This window comes from Oncorhynchus keta, chromosome 2 (genome assembly GCF_023373465.1).
Source record: "Oncorhynchus keta strain PuntledgeMale-10-30-2019 chromosome 2, Oket_V2, whole genome shotgun sequence".
NCBI classification, from domain to species: Eukaryota; Metazoa; Chordata; class Actinopteri; order Salmoniformes; family Salmonidae; genus Oncorhynchus; species Oncorhynchus keta.
In genome coordinates, this window is record NC_068422.1 from 42845319 (window position 1) to 42864838 (window position 19520).

Here is a 19520-nt window from a genome sequence, read left to right on the forward strand (position 1 = left end):
AGGACATCCTCCAACCTATCAGAGCTCTTGCAGCATGAACTGACATGTTGTCCACACGACCAAAGGATCAGAGAATGAATCTAGTACTGAAAGCATAAGCTTGATAGCACTGCAGTGCATAGAATGTGGTGAGTAGTTGACTCAAAGAGAGAGAAAGACAATATTTGGACAGTTTTCAACAAATTAATTTCTTCCAAAATGAAGGAGGAGTGAGAGAGATTTCGTCATTTTTTTCAGTTTCACTTATAGTTAGCTTACGCACCGGTGTAACTGCTTACTGACTATATACTGTAACTGAATGATTGTAGCGGGATTACTAACGCATTAGTTCTATTAGCTAACGTTATGTTGACTAGGACGTTACTTTAAGCTAATATGGGGACAACGATGTAGGCTGTGTGTCGCGGTTATGACATGGTTTGACTTGGAAAGGTTTTTTCGCCTGGTCCCACAGCTGATGTGTTGTTCATTGAAGTCCACAATGAAGAAAAAAGGTGAGAGGAGGAGAGTGCATAGAGGATAGAAGGAATACTATGGCTACTATGAAGGTGAACTGTGTTTATGCATGATCAGGGGTGTATTCATTTACACCCTAGATAAGATGATGTAGGCAAGAGTGTGCAAGGTGGTGAATGTGTCACTGTCTGTCCATGTGTCACTGTCTGTCATCTCAAATGTTTCTCTCGACTTGTTGTGAACTTTCATTCATAGGCTTGGTTGTAGCCACCTCATGATGGGTATAGGGACTATTTGAGTATCATGTAGTAGCCTAAATCTATCGATGTTACATTGAACTGGGTGAATGGAATGTGAATGACAGTCATCCAACACGCTGTAATAGAAAGGCCATGCTCATGAAAAAAAATCGTCCTCCCTCATCATAAACGGCACTGTGATATGAAAGTAAAGGGATTTATGTTTCCAGAACCGCTCCGCAATTGAGAATCGATTCACGTTTAGAAGGTGTATTTGGCTGTTTTGACTTCCAGAGCCAATTCGCCCTTTAAGCAGAACATGTAAGGTCCTTGGAGTAACGTTAGGCTCCTCTAGTCCATTATTGGGCTAGCAGCTTGGCTGCCCTGAGCTGACATTGCAGCAAGCTCTTGAAGTTCTGTGTTCTGTGCCAAGTAAGAGGTAACACCGCCAGTAACTGTGAGCCCAGGCTACTGTTATTGCACATATTTCACCATAGAGGTGAAGTGGACACGATTTGGTAAAGTGGACACGATTTGGATAAGGCTGAGTATGTTGACTGGGGTCTGTCTTAGTATTTATAAGTAGATGTCTGTAGGGTGTTTAAATGAAAAGATTACGATAAGGTGGAGCTTTAGTTTTCTCTGTCGTCCCTTCTTTCCCCCAATCAGAATCTCTCCATCGACACAGAACTCCATGCAGCCAATGGGAAGAGAGTAAAAGCTATTGATATCTTTGCATATGCTCTGGCGTTCTTCAAGGAGCAAGCACTAAAGGTAAAGTATTACCAGATTCTACTGCATGGTATAGTACATGCAAAAAAATAAATACATTAGTTTCATATATTGAATACATGTATCTTATATGAATTCGATGTCGCATTTAATGCTCAGCGATAGTGCTGATGTTATGGTGGGTCAGGGACCATAGATGCCATGCTTGATGTGATCCCGTGCAGGAGTTGAGTGACCAGGCGGGTGCAGAGTTTGACAATGCAGACATCAGATGGGTCATCACAGTGCCAGCCATCTGGAAAATGCCAGCTAAGCAGTTCATGAGGGAGGCAGCCTACAAGGTGGGTTGGCCCCTGTCAATCGACACACGTCCATGTGCACACGCATGCAATCACACAGGGAGGCACATACACTCATGCATGCATAAACACACGCACAGACACGCATTGCAAGGTTGAAAGTCAAATATTCCTTGTTTCAAATTACTCTCTGTCTGCTGTAGTCTGCTTTCAACAGCTCAAATGACAAACGTTTGCCGCTCAAACCATCTATCTCCCTCAGAGTAAATGATGCGTCCGTACAGTCTCGCCATTAGCTCTCGTTTGGCAGAGGCACTGCAGGTACTTGGGAGAGAACGTGATGACGGTGCATGATTAGCTTTACCACCCTGGCTGCTGCTGTGATTTATTACCGATAGGAGAGAGGTTGGTTGCTGCTCTGGAGCTGCAGTGCCAGACAGTGACGACTACTCTCCTCCCCCTCTTTCTCTTGCTCTCTCTCCTGTATGGGGGTAGAGAGAGAAAGACTGATCCACCACGACTGCAGTAGAGGAGAGGACAGAGAGTAGAGGGAGGGCAGCTGGAGGGAGCCACCAGGGAGAGGGATAATTTCATCACTAGTCGTCCCAAGAGAGAGAATTTGAGGATAGGACAGTGAGACAAGGGATAGCAGGGAGGGGGTGCAAACTGAGGATGAGAATGAAGGGGCTATTGTGATCATTCTCAATAGGCTGTGAGGGAGAGGAAAATAAATAAGGCAAATACCTTGGTTCAACTCTAACTCCAATGTATGCTATTCCACAATACACACATGCCAGCTTACAGCATAGTAAGAAAGGCAGGGTTGTTTGTTTTCCCCCAGAGGAGCACAGTGGTGGGAGGGAGCTGCAGAGAGCTGTGCGATGGGCACATGGTAATACGGTGTGGTACCCTGTGTAGAGGAATTTCAGGGGAGAGGGCTGGATGAGTTTGTGTGTGGGGAGGGAGGGGTGTGTGATGAGGGGGGTGTGTGATGAGGGAGGGGTGTGTGAGGAGGGAGGGGTGGAGGGGTGTGTGAGGAGGGAGGGGTGGAGGTACAGTACATTAGTATGTGTGAGAGAGTGTCACATGGGTGTGGCATTCTGTCTGAGGCTGCAGCCGCCGGATAGAGACACCACCCTCCCCTCTGCAGTGAACAAAGAGGATGGGCTGGAGAGAGAGGAGGAGGAGAGAGGGAAGAGAGCAATAGAAGGAGAGAGATATGAGAGGAGGAGAGAAGAAGAGGAGAGAGGCTCTTTAGACAGCTTGATCACCTGATATCTGCAGTGGAGGTTGAGGCACAGTAAGAGGGGGAGGATGTTTGGTTAGGGGCTGGGGGAGTGGCTGCGTATCTGCAGTGACTCAGCATCCTCTGGCTGGATCTTTTATTACTGGTACTGGGGGAAACGAAACACCCCTACCTTACCCACGTCTCCCTCTCCTCCTTTCCTCCTCACTCTCCTTGACCCCTTCACCGCAACATGCAGAATCTCACAAAGCACAGAGATGTGATGCAATGATCAGCTTTTATACTTTGCCTGTGTTTTTCTGTGTATATTGTGGACAGAAACACAAACCAGCCAGAACAGCACGTTGATTGATAGGCCTTCAAGTTACGCCGTTGTTCGAATGCTGCAAAAGCAGTTGTTGCTTGTGGATGTTTTCGAGAAATGTAATAGCTTTTGGGAATTGCTTTTATGCTAGGGTTGCATGATTTATCCCTTGAGTATTTTCCTATTCAAATCTGTGGCCTGCCCATGAGCCCAATACTTTTCCAAAAGCCATTTATGGTTTAGTAGTGAACTAGATTATGTTTTAGATGAATGACGGTTGTGTTAAATTGTTCCATTTCAGCTGTATATGGTATAGTGTTGTATTACTGAGTAAGGGTATGTAGACATTGTAACTTTGATGTTCCTAAATTAATTCAGGGAAAAGTTTGGTGCTGACGGCCATATTGTCTTACTTTCTATTTTGAGGTATCTTGAATCCTACATACACTGAATATTTACCAATGAGGGATGTTTATAGTAACTTACTAGGACAGTTATTCACATTGCTGGTTTTATTGAGGTCATCTTTCTGAGACCTGTCAAGGAAAAAGCTGATGTCCAGTATTTCCTGTTTGTGCTCTGCCGTTCTCTAGGCTGGTCTGGTTCCCCGTGACAACCCAGAGCAGCTGATCATTGCCCTTGAGCCCGAGGCAGCCTCCATCTACTGCCGCAAGCTCCGCCTCCACCAGATGATTGACATTGGCACCAAGACCAACCAGAACGGTTTCAGCCCCACTGAGAATGTAGGGGCAGGGATGACCCAGGGTAAATCCCACCCCCCGTCACCCCACAGGCCAATCAGAACATGAGCATCACATTGAACGTCACAATAATGGACCATGGTAGCATTTTGCATCCCCCATGTAACGATTTCATACAGTATGTGCCTCTGAAACTAATCTTGGACTATAGATTGGTTATTGGTCGACAAGCATGTTTATCATTCCAAAAAGAGTCAAATCTGTGTTTTTGTCTGTAGAATTCATTCTGGATAACTGTATTCACGATGGAGAGGTAGTGGTGGCCGGGGAAAACCGTCTTCCCACTCAAGTCAGGTCACAGGTTACTGCAGAGATATTGTACGTTTATGTAAAATGCTGCTAATAGTCAAACAACCAGTGACTTCAATGAATCTTAAACATACTTTTCCTCTCAATGGATAATGTGTATGGGACAATAACATAACTTTTATTTTCATATTCAGATACAAAAAAATGCATGGACAAATACAAATCATCACATTCTCCATGTCTATTTGCTTTTGCTTATTTTTCCTAAAATGTGCACGAGGCCTTAAATACTATGGGGAAATTAGCCAACAACTATTCGTATTCAGGATGTAGCACGGAAAATGTACTGATTTCTGAATGCACAAAAGGTCATTCAAATACTAAATAATGCCACCTTAGAACTGGGCCGTATTATCCAATGAAATCCAATCTCATATTTGACACCCACGTGAATCCGCAATAGCAAATGACCATAAACTCCCTCAAGCCTTTCCTCTCTCTCACTGTTCAATCTTTTGTTTCGGTAAAGAGTTTTAGTTCTCCATAGATCATCTAAACAAGATATTTAGAAGCTTCGTGCCCTTCAGTCATATCTGGCTATGCTGTTGACTAGGGATAGGACTAAACCACACTCACACTAGCATTCACTTGCTTGAATGCATTTATTTTATGTTCAACAGCTTACCTTATGCGTATTAAGGAGATTAAACCTCTGTACAGAAGCTGAAGGCTATATTATGGTTATACAGTAGTACTGTAGCTTTAGTTGGAATTCAATCTGATTCGCCCACACATACAGTAGAGGAAACCCTTTAGGAATACAGTAGATATGGTATACTGTCTTTAATAAGAACTGAGATGAGAGATGATGTACTGTATACATTAGTATTTTTGATGCTTATTACCCACTGCAACAATATGAAAACAGTATTTGCTCTGTAACTAGACACATGCTACCTTAAGGTTCTTGGATGAAGATAATTGAAGTCTATTGGTGGCTCTTTGGAGCAGATGTTTTTCTTTAAAGACTCTCCAATGACCTGCTTTAAGCTGTGTCTGGTCGGCTTAGGTCCGGGGCTAAAGCTGTGATTATGAGCACATTACTGTAAGACTTGCAGAGTTTATACAGTACCAGTTAAAAGTTTGGACTCACCTACTCATTCAAGGGTTTTTCTTTATTTTTACTATTTTCTACATTGTGGAATAATAGTGAAGACATTAACACTATGAAATAACACATATAGAATCATGTAGTAACCAAATAAAGTGTTAAACAAATCGATAATATATAAGTAGCCACCGTTTACCTTGATGACAGCTTTGCACACTCTAGGCATTCTCTCAACCAGCTTCATGAGGTAGTCACCTGGAATGCATTTCAATTAACAGGTGTGCCTTGTTAAAAGTTCATTTGTGGAATTTATTTCCTTCTTAATGTGTTTGAGCCAATCAGTTGTGTTGTGACAACGTATGGGTGGTATACAGAAGATAGCTCTATTTGGTAAAAGACCAAGTCCATATTATGGCAAGAACAGCTCAAATAAGCAAAGAGAACTGACAGTCCATCATTACTTTAAGACATGAAGGTCAGTCAATCCGGAAAATTTCAAGAACTTTGAAAGTTTCTTCAAGTGCAGTCACAAAAACCATCAAGTGCTATGATGAAACTGGCAAGAGCAAGGGACATTAGACCCGTGAAAATCTGTCCTTTGGTCTGATGAGTCCAAATTTGACATTTTTGGTTCCAACTGCTGTGTCTTTGTGAGACGCAGAGTAGGTGAACGGATTATCTCCGCATGTGTGATTCCCACTGTGAAGCATGGAGGAGGAGGCGTGGTGCTGCAGTGATTCTGCAGTGATACACCATCCCATCTGGTTTGCGCTTAGTGGGACTATCATTTGTTTTTCAACAGGATAATGTCCCAAAACACGCCTCCAGGCTGTGTAAGGGCTATTTGACCAAGAAGGAGAGTGATGGAGTGCTGCATCAGATGACCTGGCCGCCACAATCACCCGACCTCAACCCAATTGAGATGGTTTGGGATGAGTTGGACGGCAGAGTGAAAGAAAAGCAATCAACAAGTGCTCAGCATATGTGGAAACTCATTCAAGACTGTTGGAAAGCGTTCCAGGTGAAGCTGGTTGAGAGAATGCCAAGAGTGTGCAAAGTTGTAATCAAGACAAAGGGGGGCTACTTGGAAGAATCTCAAATCTAAACTATATTTTTATTTGTTTAACACTTTTTGGTGAATATATGATTCCATGTGTTATTTCATAGTTTTGATGTCTTCACTATTGTTCTACAATGTAGAAAATAGTATAAATAAAGAAAAACCCTTGAATGAGTAGGTGTGTCCAAACAATTGACTGGTACTGTATTTCTCGTTTATCTTTACATTCTTGTAAAATGCGAGTTTGTTTTCCAAAATGGTGCTCGTAGTATCCCAAGTCTATATACTGGATTTTAGAACCGGCGACGACAATGTAGCGCCATCCAACGGAAATATCTTCTACTCTATCATCTGTCTTTCCATAATAATTATGGGAAATGTAGTTGGTTTGAAATTAACGCTTTGATATATGGTCAGTTTGTGTTTGAATTACCTTCAGTATCAATGCAGAGGTCAGAGAGAGGTTGGACCAAAAGAAGGGGGCACAAGTCAATGTCCCCTCCCTAATGATGGTGTTTCCAACAGGATGCTACAACTCTTTTCCAACTGAGGTGTTTTTATGTTGAAAGGAAGCCTACGGGAAGGGAAAGTGTACTCTCTGTCCAGCTGCTGCTGTTTCCTCCTTACATTAACTTTCCCATAATAGCCGCTCCTCTATTCGAGCAGCTTCCACCATAGCTAACTCATAATGTTCTCACAGCATTCCCGGAAAGTTATTTCTTCATTGTGTTTTGACATGTTGACGGAATAGTTCATGGTGACATAGATAGACCCCACTCTCACACCCTCCTGAGGACTAATGGGAGAAGGAAAGTCCTCCTTTCCCTTCATATTGTTTCCGCTCTATTGGAGAAAATGTCCTTCTGACATCTGGGTCGATGTGGTCATGCTACTACTACTGCTGTCCTCTTTTCAACCAGTGATTACCAGGTCCATATGCAATTAATGTAATCATTAGCCTGTAAGTACTGATCATAAGTGCAGTCTCCAGTTCTGAACATTTAGAGTAGAATGTCCTTTCCTTGGCCAGCGTTCTCTCGTCCCTCTGCAGCTAACACATTTTTTCCCCATAGGAAAAACATTTCATCAGCATACAGTTGAAGTCGGAAGTTTACATACACTTAGGCTGGAGTCATTAAAACTTGTTTTTCAACCACTCCTCAAATTTCTTGTTAACAAACTATAGTTTTGGCAAGTCGGTTAGGACATCTACTTTGTGCATGACACAAGTAATTTTCCTAACAATTGTTTACAGACAGCTCATTTCAATTAAAAGTCACTGTATCACAATTCCAGTGGGTTAGAAGTTGACATACACTAAGTGTACTGTGCCTGCTTGGACAATTCCAGAAAATGATGTCATGGCTTTAGAAGCTTCTGATAGACTAATTGACATCATTTGAGTCAATTGGAGGTGTACATGTGGATGTATTTCAAGGCCTACCTTCAAACTCAGTGCCTCTTTGCTTGACATCATCGGAAAATCAAAAGGAATCAGACACGACCTCAGAAAAATTGCAGACCTCCACAAGTCTGGTTCATCCTTGGGAGCAATTTCCAAATGCCCAAAGATACCACGTTCATCTGTACAAACAATAGTAAACAAGTATAAACACCATGGGACCACGCAGCCGTAATACTGCTTAGGAAGGAGATCTCCCATCTCCTGCTTAGGAAGGATCTCTATCAATTCTATCTCCTAGAGATGAACGTACTTTGGTGCAAAAAGTGCAAATCAACCCCAGAACAACAGTAAAGTACCTTGTGAAGATGCTGGAGGAAACCGGTACAAAAGTATCTATATCCACAGTAAAACGAGTCCTATATTGTCATAAACTTAAAGGCCGCTCAGCAAGGAAGAAGCCACTGCTCCAAAACCGCCATAAAAAAGCCAGACTACAGTTTGCAACTGGACAATGACCCCAAGCATACTTCCAAAGTTGTGGCAAAATGGCTTAAGGACAACAAAGTCAAGGTATTGGAGTGGCCATCTCAAAGCTCTGACCTCAACCCTGTAGAAAATGTGTGGGCAGAACTGAAAAGGCGTGTGCGAGCAAGTAGGCCTACAAACCTGACTCCGTTACACCAGCTCTGTCAGGAGGAATGGCCCAAAAATGACCCAATTTATTGTGGGAAGCTTGTGGAAGGCTACCTGAAGCATTTGACCCAAGTTAAACAATGTAAAGGCAATGCTACCAAATACTAATTGAGTGTATGTAAACTTCTGACCCACTGGGAATGTGATGAAATAAATCAAAGCTGAAATAAATTATTCTCTCTACTGTTATTCTGACATTTTACATTCTTAAAATAAAGTGGTTATCCTAACTGACCTAAGACAGGGAATTTATACTAGGATTGAATGTCAGGAATTGGGAAAAACAGTTTAAATGTATTTGGCTAAGGTGTATGTAAACTTCCGACTTCAACTGTATATGCTAATAAAATACAGTTTGAACATAAAAAAAACGGAAAATGAAACACTAGATCCAAATAGTCTCACATTGGATTTGCTCATTCCTGCAAGTCAACACAGTTTCTGGGATGGGTACCTGCAGTTAGGCTGTATGAACAGTTCTGGAGTTCTGCTGCTGACTTCACACATCCATCCTAGACATCATATAGCCCCATCATCCTGTCGCTTGACTTACATTGTATGACCCACACAGCTTCACCAAAGCGCTTCCACCCTTCTCACGCTCGGTCATTCTCTCTCTGTCAATAACCAGCCAAGGAGCATGTCCGGAGCAAACGGCAGAGCCGCACCTTTTTGGTGGAAAATGTCATAGGGGAGCTTTGGTCGGAGCTGGAAGAAGGTAGAGTCTCATTCTCTCTTTTACGCTTCTTTTTTTCTCTCTCCCTCCTCCCTCTCTATACAGTAATTGCTCCTGGTGTTTCTTATGCTGCTGATCATGCATCGTGTTTGTTATCCGGTGCCCTGAAAAACAACAGCCTTATGTTTATTGAGTAGGAGGATCTACTCTACTTATTATCTTTCTAGTTTTTGCTAATAACATCATGCTTTTACAGTCTAATCGATTACATTTCTCTACTAATCAAATGCTTCCTGTAGGTTTGGCTGGATGTTGACATGTCAGTGATCGTATGGTTGATTACATGATCACATGGCGATTACTGACCACTGGGACAGTGTGGGCATGGTGATAGTAGGTTATCTACTGTATAAAAAGACTGAAATCCAGTATAGCAATTGGCTTATCTTCTATCCGATACACTGTATCTAGTTCTCCAGTACCCACTTGGGGTTTTAGGGCGCGATAGCATCATGCCTACTCATGTTGAACATCCACTGAGTGTGTCCCAAAAACAGAAGCCGCTTTTAGAGGAAATGATCAGAAGTCATGCTTCAGAGGCGTTATTGGCTACCACTATAGTCTTCTGCTCCTTCGCCTCCAATGACGTTTCTCTCTCTCCGTGTCCCCAGGTGACCGCTATGTAGTGGTTGACTGTGGTGGCGGAACGGTTGACCTCACGGTCCATCAGATTCGGCTCCCTGAGGGACATCTCAAGGAGCTCTATAAGGCCTCAGGTAAAGAGAGTGCTCAATGCTCAGATAGCAGCTCTCACTGAATTCATGTTACACTGAGATGGATCTAGGTAGTATCCTCGATTCAAAATAAGCACATTCTTCTGGCTGTTCTATCACATTCTGGGGTGGCTGCATGTTTAAAGGATGTCACACTTCTAGCTTAGTAAGTACCACTTCCTCCTAATTCGTCCCATTCCTGGCACAAACTTGGGACCTCTGCCTTGCTAGCACATGTGACCACCCTCCTGGAGTGTCTTACCAGTCTACGCCATGTGAAAAGCTAGCTGCTCGCTGGCGCAAGTGGGGAAACTTCAGGCTGAGCAGTAAATTTCACACATCCCCATGAGCTACACATGGACTCCTAGTCTAAAAAAACTCTTTCAAAGGCTTAATCAGGGTCCATGCATCCCCTCTGTTCTGTGGACTCGGTGTCATTTGAGCTCTTATTGACCAACACTAATTTTCACTTCCTCAGGCGGTCCTTATGGCTCCATTGGTATTGACTATGAGTTTGAGAAACTCCTGTGTAAGATCTTCGGGCCCGACTTCATCGACCAGTTTAAGGTCAAGCGGCCGGCTGCCTGGGTGGATCTGATGATCGCGTTTGAGTCCCGGAAACGGGCAGCGGCCCCGGACAGGACCAACCCCCTGAATATCAACCTGCCGTTCTCCTTCATCGACTACTACAAGAAGTTCAGAGGTCACAGTGTGGAGCACGCCCTGCGCAAGAGCAAGTGAGTGTGTGTGTGTGTGTGTGCATATGTGAGTGTATGTATGATTGCAGAGGAGGGTTAGAGGATCGGTATAGGATACAGAATACACTGAAAGTCTAGAGCTCACCTCAACTCCCTATTGAGTGATTACCCGATTACCCAAGCATGTGTCTGAATAAGCATGTGCTAGCTATCGGATATAATATACCTTTACTTGGTGTATGTATCCAGGGGAATACACACACGTCTCCTCTGCAACAGATCTCAATTCCATTACCCAAACATTAAATGACCAACATATGACCATCACTATACATAGGACATAATACCAAAACACACAATGCAATACGATACAGTAAAATGCATAGAAAATAGTGCAATACAAAATCTATTCAATGAGGATTACTTCGATCAATCTATCAGTTGTCCAGGCACTGGCAATGATTATCCATTATACAGTCTGAAACTGCCCAGTAAGACAGCCAGCGAATTCAGAATTCACCACGTTTCCCCCTCCACCACCTTACAGTCAGCTCATTAAGAGACTTGTCTATTGTACAATATAGTAGACTAGTGTCATTAGCTGACTTAGTATTCCCACTCTGGTTCATTCAGTTCAAATTGCCTTAGATAAGTCTAAAATGCTTTCTTTCTGCTTATACACGGTAGTATGTGCAGTAGTAGTGTTACTCTAATAAATGTTTGGATCAGTATGTGCACTTGAATTCACTAAAGATGACTGAATAACTTGAAATAAACCTTGTGTATATAAGACCTTGTCTCACTTTGATACTATCCTGTAGTCTGGCTGTTAAAAGCACTGTCTTACATTAGTATAGATTTTCATCCTGTATTAAACTCATGGGACCCTTAAAGACGTTCAGACGCCAGAAACCTGAGCCTCCAGGGGCCCTGCGGGTCCTCTGACTCATAGTCATAACTGTAAATCATTTAGGATGTCTCATTTTGCCGCAATAGCCTTTCTGTGAAATAGAGAGATCACTGGCAAGCACACACTCACATCGAGGAGAATTCTCAAAAGATGCCAGATGGATTCTATACACTCCTATAAGATCTGTTACAATACAAACACTGAGGGGGTGAGTATACAGTACATGTAGAAAAACAGTGGTCTCGTGAGAGCTATTGCATGGAGGCAGGCACTACTTATATATTGTTCTCCTACAATACATGTATTCCTATGTACATGTGTTAAATCTCCATACAGATCATTTACCAAGAAACACAATGGGTAAACATTTGTGAAAGATACAGGGGTTTCATTATATTCATTCAGACTGTAAATCTTTTTGTTTCGTTTTTTACATGTCCTAAAGTCATTATAGGCCACCTACTGACGAAGGAGGAAGTCTGGTTCGGAGTGTATTGTAACAGTGCTTATACGGTAGCCTACCAATCTACTGGTAATCAGAGCAGCGTCAATAATGGCATGCTTATCTGTCCTCTCTTCTCTCTGCAGTGTGGACTTTGTGAAGTGGTCCTCCCAGGGCATGCTGAGAATGAACCCTGATGCCATGAACGCCCTCTTCAAGCCCACCATAGATCACATCATTCAGCACCTCAGTAAGTAGCCACTAATACTAATAAAAAAACGATTTTCTTAAAGGGACTTCTTAGTACGGACACACATATACAGTGTACTGGTAGTATCTGAAAGATATTGCCTGTTGTCATTCTATGTTAGGAAGCCAAACCTTAGGTGTAGCAATACTGCATCCTATATAATGTTCAGCTGTTGGCCCTGCTGCTGTCTTGACAAAGTGACAAAGCTCAACTGACCAAGATGAATAAAGCATCAGCATGATTATGTTTTCAGATTGTATTGTATGCATCACCATACTGTATGTGAGCACGCCCAGCCTGGTCTCAGACTATTATATTTACGTAACATAGTACATTTGTATGATATGTTACATTTGGTATGGTTACATATAAAATAATGTTACTTAAGGCAAAAATGAAAGTAGGGTGGTTGGTCGGGGTAGATGGGTTGACGTATAATGTGAACTAGCAACCCAAAGGTTGCGTGTTCGAATCTCATCACAGACAACTTTAGCTAATTAGCTACTTAGCATGTTAGCTAACCCTTCCCTTAACCTTAACCCTTTCACCAAACTCCTAACCTTAACCCCTAGACTAGCTAACGTTAGCCACAACAAATTTGAGTTTGTAACATCTAATATATTTTTCAAATTTGTAACATATTATACAAATTGCAATTCATAATATATTGTACAAATTCCAATTCATAATATATCAAACAATTTGTAATTCGTAACATATACAAATTGTAATTCGTAACATATTATACATAATGGATGATGGACATTCACAAATGAATACATACCAAATGAATACAATATAATACTAATTGTAATATCCCGGATTTACATTTATTATGTTACGTCTACCACTGAGTCCAGGTTGGCACTCCACCCAGGCTGAATTGAAAGCATTCCCATCCCATTCTCAACTCAAGGATTTGAGATCCCAGAAGAGATTTCTGGGGAGTCCACACTGCATCCCAAGGTTTCCTCTCACTGTACAGTGAGCAGTCTTCCCAGTAGTCCCACCCAAAATAAACCAACCTACTTCAATTATGCATGCAGTGTTTTTGGACAGAGAGTAAGAAGTGGGTCACATTACTTTAGCATGGTCTGCTTGGAGTCTAATGAACTGTCTGATGACACTGGGTCTCAAACAGGAAATGTTGTCCTCTGGCATAACACATGCTATGCTATTGCCTGCAGAAAACTGAAATTGTATTAATGCTTCACATACTATAGAGTAGAACTCTAGTTGAATAACAACTCTTTCCATCTCAGCTGATCTCTTTGAGAAGCCGGAGGTGTCTGATATCAAGTTCCTGTTCCTAGTGGGCGGCTTCGCTGAGTCGCCCCTGCTGCAGCAGGCGGTGCAGAACATGCTGCAAGGACGCAGCCGCATCATCATCCCCCACGATGTGGGCCTCACCATCCTCAAGGGGGCCGTTCTCTTCGGCCTGGACCCCAGCATCATCAAGGTGCGCCGCTCGCCCCTCACCTATGGCGTGGGCGTCCTCAACCGCTACGTGGAGGGCAAGCACCCGCCCGACAAGATGCTGGTGAAGGACGGCACGCGCTGGTGCACCGACGTCTTCGACACCTTCATCACCTGCGATCAGTCCGTGGCCCTGGGAGAGACGGTGAAGCGTAGCTACACGCCCGCCAAGCCCAGCCAGCAGGTCATCGTTATCCACATCTACTGCTCGGAGAAGGAAGGCGTGGGCTTCATCAGCGAGCTGGGCGTGAGGAAGTGCGGCACGCTGCGGCTGGATGTGACCGGTACGGAGAGCACCGTCGTGCGCCGTGAGATCCAGACGCTCATGCAGTTTGGGGACACGGAGATCCGGGCCATGGCGGTGGATGTAGCCACTTCGCGTACCGTCAAGGCTAGCATCGACTTCCTCAGTCAGTAAATAGGGTGAAATGGAGCAATAAGGTCAAAGGGTCATAGGAAGTGAAACCTCCAGCAGCACACACACAATGAGCCAGGGGACAGTGGCTAGAATGTAGCAGTATATTGATCTTTGGGCCTGTTCAGATTAGCATGAGTGCTAGTTTGTTTCTGCTTTAGCTGACTCCCTGTTCAGAAACAAACTAGCACTCAGGTTTTATCCCTGTGTACCATCTGTGTATCTAGTCTTAAGTGCAGGCTATATTGATGTGCTCTGCTCTAGAGATGTTTAGATTGGAGTATGTACAGAGATGCAACACAGCTTTGTACTATAGGCATATATTGCTATTGATACGTACAACCTTGTTTCAGGTCCATTGTGTGTTATCTGTGGTTGTGTGCTGTAGCTGTGTTAGGTCATGGTAGGTTGATACTGTAGTACTCCTGTCTTGCAGCTCTTACAGCTACAACACTATGCTATGACACAATGCTCCACAAACCTATGTCCTCTCCAACCCTCGCTCATAGGACCAAATTTTCACAACTGCAATGACCATTAGGCATTTAAACCGAACTCCTGGGGTTTCCTTGAACAACAGTTAGAAACTATCATTCAGATGCTTATCCTACTCATCAGACCAGAGTTTTATTGAGTCAGGGTTGGAGAGCACCTGAGATGAGGGAAGGCAGTGGTTCTCCAACAAAAACACTTCACTTGATCAGTTAAACTTCACAGGATAGCTTTCAAATCTGTATTTATCTCTACCGTCTCCTGTGGTTAGGCATGAGATGCCATAGAAAGGAGTTATATTACCTTATGAAAACAAACTTGGTGCATTAGCTTTTAAAATACATTTGAAGTCATGGAAACTCAGTTCATTTTTGGTCAAATGTAAGCAGATGGTCTCCTATCCTGTCAACAATATCTGTTTAAGGCAAAGGTTGGCTTCTAAATGTGGCTTATTCAGCACTGCAAACAAATCTATGTGTTAGAAATATAGAGAGACTAACAACTAGCTGTTTAGACGTCAGGCTTGATTGTCAAGACGTTCTATCATTTCTTACAAACAATGTAAAAATCCACCTCACTGTTTTAACATGTTGCGCTGAGCCACAAAAAAATATAAATCCGAGAATGTGAAAAGTGGCAGAGTTGACAATGCTGCTAGCTGAACCGGCAAACTGATTTGAATATAGCCATTGCGATGTGCTTTGTGGTTGCCTTCATTTGTTTTGCTTATGAGACGACAGAGGACAAAAAAGACCCTGAATTTCCTTCTTGAATATCTGAAATTCAGGAGATTGTGTCGGCCGTTGAAAAGGAAAGATGAAATTGAAAATATGTTTATTTCTGTAAATACAGTATTTAAATATTGTACAGATTTTTAGCGTTATGATTTTAGCAGCTTTAGAACCGAGAGTATGTATGCTTTCGCACAGACACCTTTTCCCATTATTCTCACCAGCATGTGAGTCGAGGCAGGATTTGAATGCCGCGTTCATCAACAATGAGTGAAAGTGAGCATTGAAAGATACCTTGAATACCTTTCCTTAAAACATGAGTGGTTCTTGTTATGGAACATGGAGTTTCTTTGGTTTGGGCAAATATTTGTGTTTGCTTTGTAACTATTCAATTTGTATTTAGTTAAATGTTTACAATAAAATGTCCCAATTCGGCTTTTGAAAAACCTGTATTCAAAATATCAATAGCAAATATTTGTTGGGGTCTTTCGAACTACAGTAATTGGCAAATCATACTGACAGACACCAGGTCAACTGAAACTATACCTCAACCACCTTGCAAATAATATAAAATGACAGTTTCAAATCATTGTCTTTCTTCCCCAACAAATGTAATACAAGAGCAATAAAAGCTTACCATTGCAAGGTATTGTTCCTTTACCACAATTGAACTCAACCATTTACATTTTTTGTGCCATGCTTCCATTTTAAATTTGTTTCAAGGATGCTGCTGTTGAAAGTATTATCCCCTAAATCAAGTATTGATGGAAGGAAACAACGCAATAAAAAACAACTTCATATTTAAACATATAGATACAATAAATAGCTTTACACTGGAGAAGAAAACAAGTTTATGGCCCAACATACAATAATTTACCCAAATGAATGCCTAACATAAGATGTGATGTCAAAACTATTCAGCATATAGACACAATTCATGTCCCTAGTCTTGATTCAAGACAGATGTAGTATATTACTCACTAGTAACTGGGTTTGGATTTGAATTGATTTTGTTTCCTACAATAGCTGTTGTTTGCAGATGCACTCAATTTGAGTGGTTGGTAACACGGTATAACGCAGACGATGCATGATAACCTTAAAAGAATGTTTATGGTCTTCCAGCAGTGTTCCTCTCTGAGAACCCTACACTAAAGATTTAAAACTAATGTAAGGTAGATTCTCACAGAAAAACTCTGTGAATTTAAGTTGGTCTCCCTTGACTTGTTGACGTGGGAAAAGTGCACAAGCTTTGATCCCTGATGCTGCCTTTGGCACTCTCCTGCAATGCACGTTTTGCATGATTAAATCTTTACGAATGAGGAGAAAACGATATGTAACCACACATATTTATTTTTTTTGGTTTGAGGGTTAGGTATGGTGATAATGTTACACCAACACGTGTGGAGAAAAGCGTGGCCTTTTCAACTCTAGATGTAATGACAAATGAAGAATTAACTGCGAAGGAAATGTTTTGACATGTTCATGGCATGTCCCAAGTCAATCATCTCGCACACTGTTATCACAGCAGATCTGCTCAATCTCCATCCTAACAACTAGTAACAGGTTAATCTATCAACCCTTTCCTCATCCTCACGGAGGTCGATGGATGACTATTGAGTTGAAGGAAAGAAAAACACAGCACTTGTTTCTTTAATGTATTGCTACTTTGATAAATACCATGTATTTCGTGCTGCCTTCAGTATTATGTAATGCACAATATACTGTATGTAGCGGGTTTATATTCAAAGCTATAAGTCCGAATTGTATGAAGACATGTTTAGCTGAAGTTCGCATCGTATTGAGTTTATAACGCAGCAGAATATGACAATTGGCACCTTAAAGAGAGTAAATATTTCAAATTCTATGAAGTGTCATTTATTAACCTGTAATTGAATGGTTGGGTGGAGACAGTTAAGGAGCATCAGTTTAGCTAGCTTCTGCATACTACGACAGAAAGTGCTTAACTCTTTATCTAGAACTTACAATATTACAGGACATGAAAGTTCACTGCTACTTGATTCTATGCTTGCTGTAGAACAAATTACTTCACTATTCAACCAAAATTGCCACTCTTAAATGTTTCACAAATCATACCTTTTTCAGTTTATCCTTGGGTTTGCGCACATGTGATTTTTCTACTGTTGAGTTACAAGTTTCCTGCTCTTACTATTTTCACTCAAATGAGTTGTATTTCAAATGCCAAGTATTCACAGCCAAACTGTCATCCAATAAAATGTGTATTTCAAAGAATATCTGACTTCCTCGTTGGTCTTTGCTGGTTTCATGACATGCTACACATGCATCATCAAAAAGACTTCCTACATCAATAAAAGCAACAGGGGAAGAAGGTCAACAGACTATATCATACTTTTTAATTACCTTATTTATCATTTGCATGTTTATTTAGGCCAAGATGGCAAGGTGTCAGTGCAGTGGCTATAAACAGTCAGCTGTAAACAGCTGTTTTATCACTAATATTGGAAACAACAGCTACATTGTATTCGGCAATAAAATCAAAGTTTGGAAACCCAATTCAAGCTAATTCATATTTTTCCATGTGTTCTATTCAGTGTTAGCACAATTTGATGAGGTATATCCAAAGCAGCCACAGATTTGTATATGGGTGTGACCAATTTGGGTCTGTGCCCTCGGGCTCAGTAGGAGCCGAGAATAAGAATATCAGAAAAGCAACACTGCTCTCCAGTGGATATTTTGGTCACACTTTATCTGGGTACCCCGGATACTCCATCTGTAGATGCTCTACATGGTCATAGCATCAACAAACTATCTGTTGATAAGCAACTGCATGAAACGGTTATGGTTAGGGTCAGGGTTAGGTTTAGAATAAGGTTTAAGTTCAGGGTTAGGATAAGGGTACATGTTAGGGCTAGGGTTAAAGTTAATAGATGGAATATCCAAATAAAGTGTTACCAACATTTGTTGAAACTACAGTACCTGAGACTATGTAATACAGCATTGAAATGATGGGATAACTAGTACAGTGCTATGCAGTAGTGATATCCTGCTTCACCACCCGTGACTTGTTTTTGGTGTTTTCGCAACGGACGATTCCAACTCAGTGCACAGGAGGTTGGTGGCACCTTAATTGGGAAGAACAGGGCTCGTGGTAATGACTGGAGCGGAATCAGTGGAATGGTATCAAATACATCAAACACTTGTTTGATGCCATTCCATTTGCTCCTTTCTGGTCATTATCATGAGCCGTTCTCCCCTCAGCAGCCTCCACTAAACTCAGTGGTCTATATCTCTATGATAATGACAGCTCTAAATTATTCCAAACTTTGCTGCTCGTCTGTTTCTGATCTCTCCACCCGGGCCAGAACAGTGTATTAGGAGAAAGAACAGTAGATCCAAAATAAGCTCCAGCTGTTTTTTGTTGTTGCTGAAATTCACGACTCATTGACGTGTGCTGTGTCGAGTTGTGACGTTATGGAGACATGGGTTCATAACTGCCAGTACCTATTAGGCCTAATGGCTTTGGAGTGCCTTGTGTTCAGGTGTACTCATATAGTACAGCGAGGATTTTTATTTGTAAAAATCCCAGGTTTAATAACAGCGGTTGCGAAATAAGCACATGCTTCAAACCAACCTCAATGTGCTATTCTCTACTCCAGGGGTTCTCAAAGTGGGGTCCGCAGAAGTACTGCATTTCATTTTTTTATATGAATATTACTAACAACAGATGACCAATGGATCCATGGAATAAATTGAGGGTGTAATACAACACAATAAAACTGCAAAGTTCTCTCTGCCTTATGGCAAAATGTGTAGAATTACAGGATATTAGCTTTAAAGCTGCAACAACAAAAAATATCTCTGCCCCATTAAACAAATTGTAGAATTGCAGTAAATGTGCTTGAAAATTGCTCAATTTTCTCTCCAATGCCATGGGCCTTTAAAATGTTTCTTCCCAGGGCCCAAGACTTGGTTCGTCAGGCTATGCACTGCCAAAGTCATAGCAAACTCATTGTATGCCATTTTGTTGTGTTCTGATTATGTGGGTCCCCGGGCCCAAAAAGTTTGGGAAACCTTGCTCTACTCAGCTTGCAGATTAAAAAGTCCACTGCTAAATTGTAGTTAG

At 41.9% G+C, this 19520-nt stretch overlaps 1 protein-coding gene across 2 annotated transcripts in view; it reads left to right on the forward strand.

Annotated features, from left to right (window-relative positions):
• Positions 1-17668, forward strand: part of LOC118400574 (heat shock 70 kDa protein 12A-like) — a 43617-nt gene extending 25949 nt beyond the window's left edge. Inside the window, exons 5-12 of one of the 2 annotated variants that reach the window (XM_035797564.2) lie at positions 1365-1469; positions 1652-1768; positions 3870-4041; positions 9187-9273; positions 9903-10007; positions 10483-10741; positions 12201-12304; positions 13567-17668. In XM_035797564.2, coding sequence (XP_035653457.1) covers positions 1365-1469; positions 1652-1768; positions 3870-4041; positions 9187-9273; positions 9903-10007; positions 10483-10741; positions 12201-12304; positions 13567-14198 — 1581 coding nt within the window. In that variant the 3' untranslated portion in view covers positions 14199-17668. The remainder of the gene's footprint in view (positions 1-1364; positions 1470-1651; positions 1769-3869; positions 4042-9186; positions 9274-9902; positions 10008-10482; positions 10742-12200; positions 12305-13566) is intronic. The other variant, XM_035797573.2, reaches the window with a different exon arrangement.
• The last annotated feature ends 1852 nt before the right edge of the window (positions 17669-19520 follow it).